This window comes from Fusarium subglutinans, assembly GCF_013396075.1.
Source record: "Fusarium subglutinans strain NRRL 66333 chromosome Unknown NRRL66333_c0000059, whole genome shotgun sequence".
Classification (NCBI taxonomy): Eukaryota; Fungi; Ascomycota; class Sordariomycetes; order Hypocreales; family Nectriaceae; genus Fusarium; species Fusarium subglutinans.
This window is the reverse complement of record NW_023502122.1, coordinates 3075-15483: the sequence shown is the minus strand read 5'-3', so window position 1 is coordinate 15483 and position 12409 is coordinate 3075. Positions and strand designations below refer to the sequence as shown.

The window sequence follows — 12409 nt, the reverse complement described above, 5'->3', positions numbered from 1 at the left end:
ACATAGTAAAACTTACGAGAACATATTTATGATCTACCACCAACAATATCATCATTGTTATTGTCTGCACTCTTGCTATATGTAGAAGCACTATGAAAACTGGAAGCCTACGTCCTGAGACAGGAAAGATTAAGGTATATAAACGTAAATTTGACTAGAAAGGAGAGCTCATATCCAGACCTATAATTTGCAATACCAGATAGATATTCTTGTATGACTCTAGTCCAAACATTCTGTATTCTCCAATGGCGGCCCGATATCAAACCCATCTGCCTCTAGCTCCCGCTTGCACAATGCCCAGTCTTGCTTAAGAGCCGGAAAATAGGTCCAGGACCACGCGCATCGCCAGTCATGGCTGCTAAGGGTACCATGTTGTGCCTGTCCCTTATTATACTGGCTGAGAATACTTGTTATCCGGGCCGACGCACTAGTATTATCAAGTATGCTGGAGCCTTTTCGTTTGTCAGCTGCTTCTTTATGGCGCATGGCCTCGTAATTGCTCTCGTAAATAGGCCGGCCTGAATAGAAAGACTCTTTGGCCCTGAGAAGGTCTTCCTTATGCTCCACAACCATCAAGTGATCTTGTGCCCAAAAACGCTCAACCTGACGCAGGTACAGTGTCCATAAACCCAAGGCCTCATCGTCGTTTCCAGACGCAGCATTTAAAAGTCCGGCAAATAGCACGAGACGAGCGACTGCGTAATCTTCCCCCTCTTGTCCTTGTACGCGCATCCTCTCTCTTATCAGGGCCAGTGCCTCATCGAGCTGGCCTAGCAGTGCAAATGCGCGCGCGCGGTACCACACAGCTGCATTCGTTATGGGATTCGACGAGCCTTTGCTTTTGAAAACCTGGTCGATGAATGAGTCTAGAAAGGAGCCAGCCTCTTCCATGTACCCGGAGCGGCACAGAATAGATGCAAGATTTGTCTTGGCTGACAACCAACGCTCATCGTCTCCAATCTTGTCCTGTATTTCTGTAACTAGTGCTTTGACTTTATCGCGATTGTCGGGTTGGAAGAACCGAACGTGGTCTAGCTTGGCCTGCAGACTCCGGCTGTGGTAGATGCCCAGGACCTCGTCCATCTTGTTCAAGACACTCTCCCAAGCTGGCGATAATGGATCTATGGGGTGGTTTTTGTCTTGGAGAAACTGTGAGACAAACTCGGTGATGTGGCTGAGAAGCCTGAATTTGCTGTTGATTGCCAGTCCACTGTCTAGGTCCATATCTTCTTCGTTTAGCACCGCTTTGGCGTGTGGCATGAGTTGTTGCATCTCGGTCCAATTGTCAGCGTTAGGCACAGGGAATGTATTACACATGATAGCCATGGCTTTGGCTGCCATTTCCCTCGCCGTGTCGTGGTTGCTCTTTACCTGGCTGCGCAGGACAATGTGTACTAGCCGGTGCAGTGTCACGGCTCCTTCATCACGACCTTTAGTTAAGGCAGAGTATTGCTCAAGAAGCGACAAGGCTTGGTTGATTTGGTCGTTTGTAGGAGGTGATATATTTCCTGCTGGCTGCCAGTCGTCCCATTCAGGGCCACGAACAAAGATTCCAGTAGTAAAAAGCTCATAGTTGTGGGCGTAGCAGATGAAGAGTGACCGAGGTATTTCCTGCCTCTCGTAGAAGCTCATAAGTTGGAGAAGCTCCATGGCTAAAGTATTCTCCGACTGTATTGCATCGAATGTTATCACCAACGTTCTTGCCACGGCGCTGTACCTCCCGTCTTCATCTTTGAGAACCGTGGCTTCAAGTTCATCAAGTCGGTTTACAATCAGGCTTCGAGCATATCTCAAACGCTGCAAGTATCTCGAAATCTGTTCCTTTCTCTTGGACAAATAGGCCGTAGCTTGTATCAAGGCCAATGGTAGATATTCGAGTTCCGCTGCTAATTCTGCCAGGTTCGCGTCATCGTATTCCGCGGAAGCGAGCTTTTTTCGCATCAACTCAATGCAGTCATCGGTTGTCATCTCGTCGACCCTGACAGTTCTGTCTGGGTCTGCCAGGATCTCCGCTATCTCTCTGCTCCGTGTGGTAAAGAGTATAGATCCATGGTCGCAGCTCGGAAGATAGTCTCGTAGCATTACTGGAGCTGTGTCTAGATCCTTGGTTTCACCAAATACCTTGACGTCGTCAATGTTATCAACCACCATTACCCAAGAGCCTTTCTGCGCTTGATCTTCGAACCACTTTTTAACATTCTCAAGCATGGTAGTTTGGGGTAGCTGTGGGTTGTCGACACCACAGCCTGGAATCTTGCAGCAACGAGCGATCTTGGAGTATGACTCGACAAATCGCTCATTGCTGCCGCCATGTACCCAAAACACTGAGAGTCCATGTTTCTCATTCATTTCAGCGACCCACTGCACGGCTAGTTGTGTTTTCCTGTTACCTGTATGTCAGTTAACCCTGTTTAACCTGGATCATGTTATTTACCCCATGCCTCCGACTCCCCAAATGGCTGCTCGTTTGTGGATCGTTTCTGCAGGGCCAGTCGCACTTATACCCAAGCAATCTGTTAATTTGTCAAGCTCTGACTTTCGACCTGAGAAAATTGGGTTCTTAGATGGCGAAAGGAACCAAACACTCGACTTATTTGTGTGACCGACCGTGCGGTGCGGGAGCCCCTGTGTCAGGCGAGGAGGTTGTTTTTCTGCTATACTTAACATGTCTTTGATTGTGCTCCTCACAGCTTTGTAGCCTTCATCTGTCGCACTAGTAAATTTGACCATGCTGCTGTGATCCGCATGTATAGCTCTCCCCCTGTCACCATCAAGTGTCGCCGATTCTTTCGGCACAATGATACCTCCTCGCTTGCTTGGTAGTGCTTCCCAGAAGCAGCTGATAGGGATTCGCCTAGATTCCTGTAAGGCTTGAAACTCCTCGTCCAAACGGTCACGCAGCTCGGAGCTCTCGTTCAATATTTCGAGGAGGTTGATATTTGTGTCCATGAACATGCCAAGCAAGGACGCAGCGGCTATCGCAGATCTGGATTGCTTGCTTCCGCGATGTGGCGTTCCCATGAAAATTATGCCGACTGTCGATTTCCAGATATCGTGGTAGTTTTGGGTCGATCGTCGGTGTGAGAAGCACATTGCCTAAAGTCGATGCTCAGTCAATGCATGCCCCGTAAGAATGGTCTTGGACATTCAACAGACATCTTTACAGACGATGCCACCTAAGCTATGGCATACAAACATAATCTTTCTCCCCACTGTCCGTGTGTCGGAACGAAAGTCCCTCAGAGTGTATACCAACTCACGGGCGTGCTCCGAGGCAGACTCGGCGGGTATTCTTCCCGATGCACTATCTTTGTTGATGACTCTTGCGTCATAGCCGAAGGAGAGTATCCGGGATCTGGGAATGTCTTTCGATAACAATAGCTTAGGCCAGGGTTCAAGCTTGACTCCATTAGAGCTCGTCCCTCGCCAAGTTTTGTGCCGATCACCCATAAGACCATGAACGAAGACGATGCTGACAGGCTCAGAAGTTAGTCAGTCTGCAACGAAAATGAAACCGGAGAAAGCAACGGACTCAGTGTCAGCATCTGGCCCAGCATCGTGCCAAGTAGTGAGACCGAGAAGCTTCGGCTCATTACTCGCTGGCGGCTGCTCTGGCCTAGGGCGCCCGCGACTAGTAATATTTCTTAGCATTTCGGGTCCCTACGTACGTAGCATTGTGAATCTGCAGCCTAATCCAGCCCGTGCCGATATTTATTGGGGACATGTCATTATGTAAGCCAATTGCATTCTGTTATGTATTCATCTGCCGAAGTTCACCCCGCAGTCAGTCCTTAATAAAAGCTACTGGTTCATTCTCTATACTCCTGACTCTTCCCGGGCTGCATCAAACCTTCCTTACGGTTACCATACTGTTTGTTTCTTTTTCATCAAAGTTTCAAACTCCTTCTGACTCCAGAGACAACTCCTGGCTCAGAAACGGAGCATCAGCTTGCTCCCATGGATGTTCAACCTCCACTTGTCTAATCATATCCGCGTACTTCTCGCCCCTCGGCTTGATGTCGTATGGGAAGTCACGAATATGAGCAATCATGCCTGGCGTAACGCTTACCTCCGGCTCAATCTCCTTGCCACGCCCATCAACAGCCTTCTTTATGTCGAAAGTAGATAACAGACGTGAGATGCTAATAAACAGGCTCTCGTCAGCGAGGAACCGCCCAGGACAGACTCTGCGACCGAACCCAAATGAGGCGAAATTGGGATGCGGTTCATTTCGTGGTTCTAGATATCTGTCTGGGTCAAAGGAGGATGGATCTGAATAGATCGATGGGTCATGGAGGAACCACCATGTTGCTGGCAGGAATGTTGCTCCTTTAGGGATGACAAACTCTTTGTAGTGGATATCCTCGTCGGCTGTGTGGACGATTCCCATTGGGGTTACAGGGATCCATCGGAGTGTTTCCTTGATCAAGGCATCAACGTAAGGAAGATTAGGCCGATCTTCGAATTGGGGAAGTCTACTTGTCCCAACAACCGAATCGATCTCTTTTTGCGCTTTGCTCTGAACATCTGGGAATAGCAACATGGCCAGAACAAAACTATAAATAGACGAAACAGTGGTATCAGCGCCTCCAGCATACATGACAGCAGCGGTTTGCTTAATGACTGCCTCGGTCTCTTCGTCCACAACGCCATCATGTTCCTTGATAAGTGAAGCAACATAGGATGATCGATGAGATTGCTTTGCCATTTGCTCGCGAACGAAGCGGTACGGCACGTCAACTACCATGCACATATTGGCGTTCCAGTCTCGTGCGATGCGCTTAAAGGACATTCCTGGGAGGGTTTCTGGGAAATAACGAAGGATCGGCAGTATATCAACAGCCCAACCCATCGGGACGAAGGCGAGTGAGGCATTATGCATCATCTTCTCGATCAGCGACACCAATGGATCTGGTTTGTGTGGCTCCGAGTTGTAACCATATGTCATCTTTAGTATAATAGCGCTTGCTTCGCTGGGAGAGGGGAGTCAGCAAGAGACTGTTAATTAAAAAGCACAGACACTTACGTCTTGATATGTGCTGAAAGCTTCTCTGGGCTTTCCAGTATCCTCAGCAGAAGCCGGCGCGATTCCACATCTTGAACGTCTCGAAATCGCGATGCCGCAGTTTTAGTGCCCAGTTGCTGGTGGACCAGTTTTCGATGTTGCTTTAACGATTTATCGTATGGCTTAAAACTGAGGATCTGATTGTAGCCGCACATTATGTTACCAAAGAAGAACTGTGGCCGTCCGGACGTCTTGATAGAGGTTTTTTCCAAGATAGCGTCCGCAGCATCACGATCATGGAGGATGATGAACGACTGACCAAGGATGGATACATGGCTGATGGGACCATATAGGTCTTTAAACTTGATCCAATGTTGGTATGCTGGAGTGGTCGCATCTGGCATGTCTCTGATGTTGCCGAGGATGGGTATGGGCTTGGGGCCAGGAGGGAGGTTTTTGCGAGGTCTGGTGCGCAGGAAGAGTATTATGAGGGCAACCGCCACAGGAATCAGGACTACAGATAACATGGCGACGTTTTTATTCTCTGGCTAACGTAATAAAATGAGATGATATACTTAAATTGAGGGAGCTGTAGGCATTAGTTCAAGGTCCATTGACCGCGAGAGAGCGGCAAGATCTGTATATATACGCCCATGCTTCTGAGCCAGGAGTGCTTCCATGTCACGTTGCTTCATGACGTATTATGCCAAACCTCACGCACGCAATATCACGACGACGCCACGTCCTTATCACGTTGCTGCATGACGTTCGGTATGGTATAAAGCCCCGTCTTGATCTCCCTTGGCATTCCTCATCAGGCGACTCACACACAAAGTAGAGGGCGGCGATTTTACTTGGCTTTGAGGCCTGGTGCATCAATCACCATTTATCATCCATTAGTGTACGAGGACCAACCATGGAAGATGAGGAGGCAAGAGATCACTGCCACCGATAACAGACGCAGCCCTCCCATAAGGGAAATACTACCAGTTGTGAAGATCCGAGAGCCTACAATGAACACTTGAAAATGACTGGATGGCTGCAGGAGACATGTTTCCGCGGTTTGTCTTGCCTGCATATCACGAACGAATTGCTTCGGCTTGTGACCAATCAGAAACATTCTAAAGATCATATCATCTACGGATATGCAACCAATGTTGCAGTACCCGCGTCATGTATGTGCTGGACAACGAGGAGACACTGTGGGAAGCAATTGGACATGCAACGCTGTGGCTTATCACCAGTGGTCTCTCAGAAAGATACTACACGGCGTTGCGGCTTTGGAGATTACCATTATAGCTAGCGGTCACTCGGCACTGTTAATTAGGCTTTAAGAACTTTCATCTCCTTCTCGCCGTTATAAGGTCGTCACTTCTGAGATGTTTTTGATGTATGCCAGCTGTCTCCACGATGAATACCGATTCCTGACGGCTCGGGCCGCTGAAGTCTTCGTCCGCTGACCCGAATATGTGATAGCTCCATCCTGTGCCACTTATGTGCATCCGTCGACATATATCACCTCCCCCGTTAACACCTTCCTGATATATCGATGTGCTCGACACAACCCCTCTTTTGTTTCCGCGATGGTCAAATCAGTTACTCGCCATCAGGGAAGTTACCAGAGTACTGCAGCTGCGTGGTTCAATCGTATTGCCTAACGATGATCAAGGCCAATGAGACTACCATGAGTCACGACTTTTACTCTTACTTACCATTCACAGTATATGAGCTGCAGTACGACAAAACTACAATTACGCCTTGTAATTAAGAGTATTTGCCAAGGTAGTCACGACTCCCTCTAAGTACCGGAGTATCAACGCCAGTCATTGTCAAAGCGACTACTTTCCGAGTTATCTTAGCTTCCGAATGCGTTTCAAATATATCAGAGACCTTGTAAGTGCTAGGGGCAGGGAGTGTTGTGGTGTATGCGGAGGTGGATTCAAATAACGGTTGAGGTTTATGACAGTCCAGCGGAACATAGGAGGCTTACAGGTGCAAATTACCCATCACGGGTCGTCAATGCGGTCTACCATCATACATAACGCAAATTACAATAGAAAAGAGCTAAAAACAACGCAATGACCACAGAAATTATAACAGGAGCGATTGAATCTTTACTTGAACGTCGTCTATTCCTCCGATTTGATATTGTTGTTAAATACCCTGGGCTTTATCAAAACTCGCCCGTTCTAAAGCCGGCCCAATCCTTCAGCACCCAAGCCCGTAACCCCGCTCTCCCAACCAACCATGACTCGCAATGATATCAGGGCCTAGTCTCAAACAAGCAATTAGATTGCCCATTCTCGAGTGGGGCTTGAATTGCGGAGGCTCAGCCGGACATTCACCTTGTTCCCCGCGCAATCTCTCCCTTATCTGAGCCCGGATCGCTGGGCCCGGTATATCTCAACAATGTTAATACCAACGACCAGCTTGACTCCAACTGTCAGACCCCAAATACAATCATCGACAATGCCAAAGACTCGCGTTCGTGTAGTAGAAGGTTCATGCTGGCCCTGCAAGAAACGCAGAATCAAATGCGATCTCGCAAAACCAACTTGTTCGCGCTGCGCCAAAGTCGGCGCTGCGTGCGATTATAACGAACGCCTCATTCGCTGGAGTACGCGGCCTGCTGTGACAGTACCGGCAATCTATCAGGTTACTACACGCGATGAACAACTCGCTGCATCACTAGCAGTATATGAGAAACGCTCGTTGGATTACTTTCACGGGAGGTTCTGGCCTTTGTTGACGACTGCTTCGAAGCCCTGTGCGCCGCCGACTTTTGTTGCGCTACAGCATCGCGTTGTGCTACTTGCGACATGTGTTCTTGCCGATTCGCATCGGTGGTTGCAGGATGGACGGAATAGTCGGAGTATTTTGAACGTTAAGAGGATGGAGTGTTTGGCTGCGCTGAGGGAAGAGGTCGATGGGTGCTGTTCGAAAGAAGATGGGCCTTTGCAGACGTTGTTGTTTGCGGTGCTATTGCTCTACTTTCATGATGGGTTTCTTGAGTGTGCACAATCATCGGCATCAACGTCAAGTCATAGAGATGGAGTCTTGGCCATCGTCAATCAACTCGGCGGCATGACCGCTGTACTCGGCACAGGACAAGACCCGCTTCATATGCTGCTCTCAGAATTTGCGACGACAGATCTCACCAGCGCTATGCTCACGGGAAACCCGCCTTCGTTCCCACCGGCTATTTGGGAGGTTGTTGACCGAGGGCCTGTTTGGTGGGGACGAGATACACAGGGCTATTGTTCACTATCGACGGTCTTTCAGCAGATTTCGAGTATGGCGCTTTATCTGGATGCGACGACACGGATGGTTGAGGAGTTCTCGATTGAGAGGATACGTATTTTTGAAGCGGCTCTTCGACCTACGTATGCATCCCTGGCGATTGAAGATTTGACTTCACCTCGCTCATCGCCCGTTGATACACCGTCGACCGAATGCGACACAGAATCAGCACAAGCATTCAGCCTCGTTCGTATTTTCCAGCACGCCGCGCTGATCTATCTATACCGAGCTGTCTGCGGTCTACCAGCGAACCATGCTCTCGTTCAACAACATACCCAATCTTGTCTCGACTGCATCTTCAGCATTCAGAAACCATCGAAAATCCTCAACTGTGCTGTACTACCTATCTGTATAGCAGGAGCGCACTCACAATGCCCCAAGCAACAGCGCCTAGTCCGTGGCCTTGCAGGATTTATTTATGATGAGATACGATTTGCTTCGGTCCATTCGGTCATTGCGGTTTTGGAGGATATTTGGAAACGAGCGCCGGACGAGGATATGACGTGGAACGAGATGTTTGCGAATTTGAACCCTCAGGCTATTATTCTCTGAGCTTGATTGTATACTACTGGCTTTGGAGGCGGAGTTTATTAGGAAGTTCAGGTTCACGAGAAGCGTCTTCTTGGCTTCGAAAGAATAAACATTGTTCAATTTGGTTCAGAGATGACATTACCAGCACTGACAACCCTTCAAAGCCTTTTACCATCATTAGTCTTCCTCCTATACTCATAATGATCACAGCTTGTCCCTCGGAAGTCCATCTCGATATTTCCCTTAGTCAGGATTCCATGGCCTCATCCTCACTGAACCATAGCTTGTTCATCAACCCCAGATTCTTCACCAACACGAACAACCAGCTTTCCCCTAGTTCTACCTTCTTTCAATCTTGCGTAAGCCCTCCCCGCATCCTCCAGTCCGAACTCCTCCTCAATGACAACCTTGACCTTTCCATCCTTTATCCAATCCACAATCTGTCCAAAGTCCTTTCTGTTCGCCGTCACAGAGTGGTACTTGAACTTTCTCTTGCCACCACCTAGCCATCTCGGTAACAGATTGATAGCGAGGAGGGATTTGAATGTCTGAAAGCGTGGTGGTAGACCGACACAAACGTACTGCCCCTCTGGTGTGAGATACTGATGGGACTGCCAGTAGAGATCTGGATCGTTAAAGAGTGTGTCGAGAATGAAGTCAAACTTGTCTTCTTTCTGTTTGAGCACTTCAATCGGGTCTTCGGATTTGTAGTCAATAGTCTCATCAGCACCGAGGCTTCGACAGAATTCGGCATTGGAAGCGGAGCAAGTGACGGTGACATGAGAACATCCTAGAGCTTTCGCGACTTGGATGGCAAAAACACCAACCCCTCCACTGCCCCCATTGATAAAGACCCTATCACCTTCTTCCACAAATGGCGACATGCACTGTATAGCAGTTGTTCCACAAATCCCGACGCAGGCTGCATCTCTGAGCTCAACACCATCCTGCAACACCGCCATTCCCTTACTCCCAACGACAACATACTCAGCAAGAGTTCCACCAACCGGCAACTCTGTCCTTCCGAATACCTTCTGACCGGACTGAAATTCATTAAGTGTCGTGGAGACTATCGTGCCAGAGAAGTCAAGACCTGGCGTGACAGGCTTAGAGAACATGAAGTTAGTCAAAGGCATTTCGGCGATTTTGTAGTCGAGATGATTGACCGATGCGTATGCGACTTTGACGAGGGTTTGTCCTTTAGACAGCGATGAAGCATTTTTGGGTAGTTTGGCGTCAGTGACGAGAGTGAGATTCTTTTCGATGCCGCCCTTGATTGAGCGCCATTGTGCGGCGCGCATGGTGAGAGGGAGCGTGCTATTTGATGTCATAGCTGCAATTTCTGAGATTGACTATAGGTAAGTATGATAGGTATGGAACGTGATTCGAGATTACATCAGAGACGTTGGCGAGACTTTATAGAGTTACTGGTCTTTGGAGTTTTCGCTCACGACAACGTGTTGATGGCAAATGATCAGGTGCTGTCGTCTTGGCTGAGGTGGTCTGATTCGCAACCAACCAATCGAGACAAAGATGTCGGATTCCGTGCCATTAGGGTCTGTGAAGCTTAAATTATTGGCAGTAGTAATGTCTCCCTTGTACCCGCGACTGTTGTCAGAAATGTCCTGGTAGGTCTGGTCTCATGATTTCTTGTACTCAGTCAGGAGGAATGCGATTGACTGGGCAGATCGGACCCCGCGGCGCCTCAAAGCTTGGTTATATGTGGGCTGATGAGAGCGGAGACAGTGGTGAGACTTATAGTCCGACGGCGTAATAAAGGCTTCGTGATCGCATATGTTTTACTGACCTTTCGTTGCACACAGTTGCCGTCAGACGGGTTTGAAGAACGAGTAGGCTTCGAGGCATGTTAGTCGAATGGGGTCACACATGGAGGGGGGAAAATTCAAGAAGCAATGATCGTGTATTCATTGTAAAGTTGAAGAAGAATGAAGTAAAGTCTATCTGAAACCATCTCCTCCAAGTAGGGACAGAGATGGTTGTTTTGGGAGTTGAAGACTATCCAGCTGCCTTTCAAGCCAGCTCCCAGAGCATGTCACTATCCATCTAGGCAACAACTGCAGGCACCAGAAATCAATCTAGCTCTAAGGGTAGTGAGTGTATCCATCCTCACCAGGTTGGATAGTTCCGTTAGTAATGGCCGCAGCATGACCGCGAGCCATGTAGCCAGCAGCAGGGTAGTACTGTCCAAGCCAAGGGTAGATCTCCTTGGCACCAGGCTTATTCCTCCAGTCTCGCATCAGCTCACAAATGATGGAAAACAGGCTGACGACCTGGACGCCAGCATCGCGCATGCGATCGTTGGAAATGTCGCGGATGAGAGCTGTTGTGGTGCCGGAAGCCTCCATGTTGGCCCAGACGGAGTAACCGGCTTCACGGAGGGAGAGAGCGAGGAATGTGGTGCAGACATCTGTGGTGATACCGGCGAGGATGACCTGGGACTTGTTGGTCGCCTTGAGGGCGTCACGGAATTCTTCGCTGTCCCAGGCGTTGACTTGGCCTTGGCGTTGGACGAGAGGGGCCTTGGGGTACATTTCGCGGATCTCTCGCATGAGAGGACCGTTGGGGCCTGAATTGTCAGTAAGAACCTTTGTTATATTCGAGTTGAGAACTTACCCTGATCAGCGGAGGTAGTCAGAATAACAGGCAAGTCGAAAGCCTGACCGATGGCAGCGTGGGCCATAGACTGGTGATGATACAGAGTAGGATCCCAATCTCTGGTCAACTGGTAAAGGCCTTCCTGGATATCGACCACGAGGAGAACCTAAAAGTCTTAGCATAGTGAAGAAACAGACAGTGCCGGGAAACTCACGGCATCGTTCTTGTCAAGACGCTCATACTTGAAACCGCTCTTAGCAAGAGCAGAAACAGAGAGGACGCCAGCGGCGATGATGGAGCTGAACTTCATTGTCGAAAGCCTTGGGTTGCTGGTTGGTACTGAAGCTGTGAGATGGCTGTTGAACCTGAAGAACAATCTCTAACTCGGGTTTATATCCAGCTATATATACTCAAGAACTTAACCGTGGATACTTCACATGCGCGTTGTGAACTCTGCATACTGCAATCTTTGCATGCTGTATAATCCTGGAGTGAAAGGCCCTTGATTCCATGCTCAAATGCACAGTCGGAAATGAAGTCCGCCTCAGTCGGCCGAAGCTATCCTCACGCATATTGGCTCAAGCCACCACGACGCCACGAGGAGCTATACGAATATGCATAAGGTCGGCCCGCTGCGAGACCCGGTCCAAGGTGTACTGTCATGCGCTTGTAAGCCTTTGGCGCGGGTTTGTCATCATGCAGCTATCCCTCCCCGCTTCGTGTAGGGTTTAGTAAGCTGTAGTCACCATCTTTCTCAGCAAGAAGCCCCAGTTTGAATGCCACGGCGATGTCAAAAGATGGAGATCTACCGACGGTTAGTGTTTAGTCGGGGAGTTATTGACCGTTGAGTTGAGGTTATTTTTTCGTGGCTTGATGGTGTTATCGTTGCGGGTCGGCACTGAAGCTAACCCTGGCTCAAACCATGGCAAGGATCCCGATGTCCCGATTGGCGGAGTG

General features: G+C 49.0%; 5 protein-coding genes across 5 annotated transcripts; 1 reads left to right on the top strand and 4 right to left on the bottom strand.

Annotated features, from left to right (window-relative positions):
* Positions 1–219: 219 nt before the first annotated feature.
* FSUBG_5798 (kinesin light chain) lies at positions 220–3093 on the bottom strand (the record flags this gene model as incomplete). The annotated part of the gene is made up of 3 exons (XM_036683932.1): positions 220–2383; positions 2435–2513; positions 2661–3093. The coding sequence occupies 3 exons, from the start codon at positions 3091–3093 to the stop codon at positions 220–222; spliced, it is 2676 nt and encodes an 891-aa protein (XP_036538582.1).
* An 802-nt stretch (positions 3094–3895) lies between these two features.
* Positions 3896–5532, bottom strand: FSUBG_5797 (oxidoreductase; the record flags this gene model as incomplete). Its single annotated transcript, XM_036683931.1, has 2 exons — positions 3896–4973; positions 5027–5532. The coding sequence occupies 2 exons, from the start codon at positions 5530–5532 to the stop codon at positions 3896–3898; spliced, it is 1584 nt and encodes a 527-aa protein (XP_036538581.1).
* Positions 5533–7474: 1942 nt separating this feature from the next.
* On the top strand, positions 7475–8857 carry FSUBG_5796 (c6 finger; the record flags this gene model as incomplete). Its single annotated transcript, XM_036683930.1, has 1 exon — positions 7475–8857. One exon carries the CDS (start codon positions 7475–7477, stop codon positions 8855–8857), a length of 1383 nt encoding a protein of 460 aa, XP_036538580.1.
* Positions 8858–9105: 248 nt separating this feature from the next.
* On the bottom strand, positions 9106–10137 carry FSUBG_5795 (zinc alcohol dehydrogenase; the record flags this gene model as incomplete). Its single annotated transcript, XM_036683929.1, has 1 exon — positions 9106–10137. The coding sequence occupies one exon, from the start codon at positions 10135–10137 to the stop codon at positions 9106–9108; it is 1032 nt and encodes a 343-aa protein (XP_036538579.1).
* An 801-nt stretch (positions 10138–10938) lies between these two features.
* Positions 10939–11762, bottom strand: FSUBG_5794 (isochorismatase; the record flags this gene model as incomplete). The annotated part of the gene is made up of 3 exons (XM_036683928.1): positions 10939–11423; positions 11471–11618; positions 11667–11762. The coding sequence occupies 3 exons, from the start codon at positions 11760–11762 to the stop codon at positions 10939–10941; spliced, it is 729 nt and encodes a 242-aa protein (XP_036538578.1).
* Between the last annotated feature and the right edge of the window lie 647 nt (positions 11763–12409).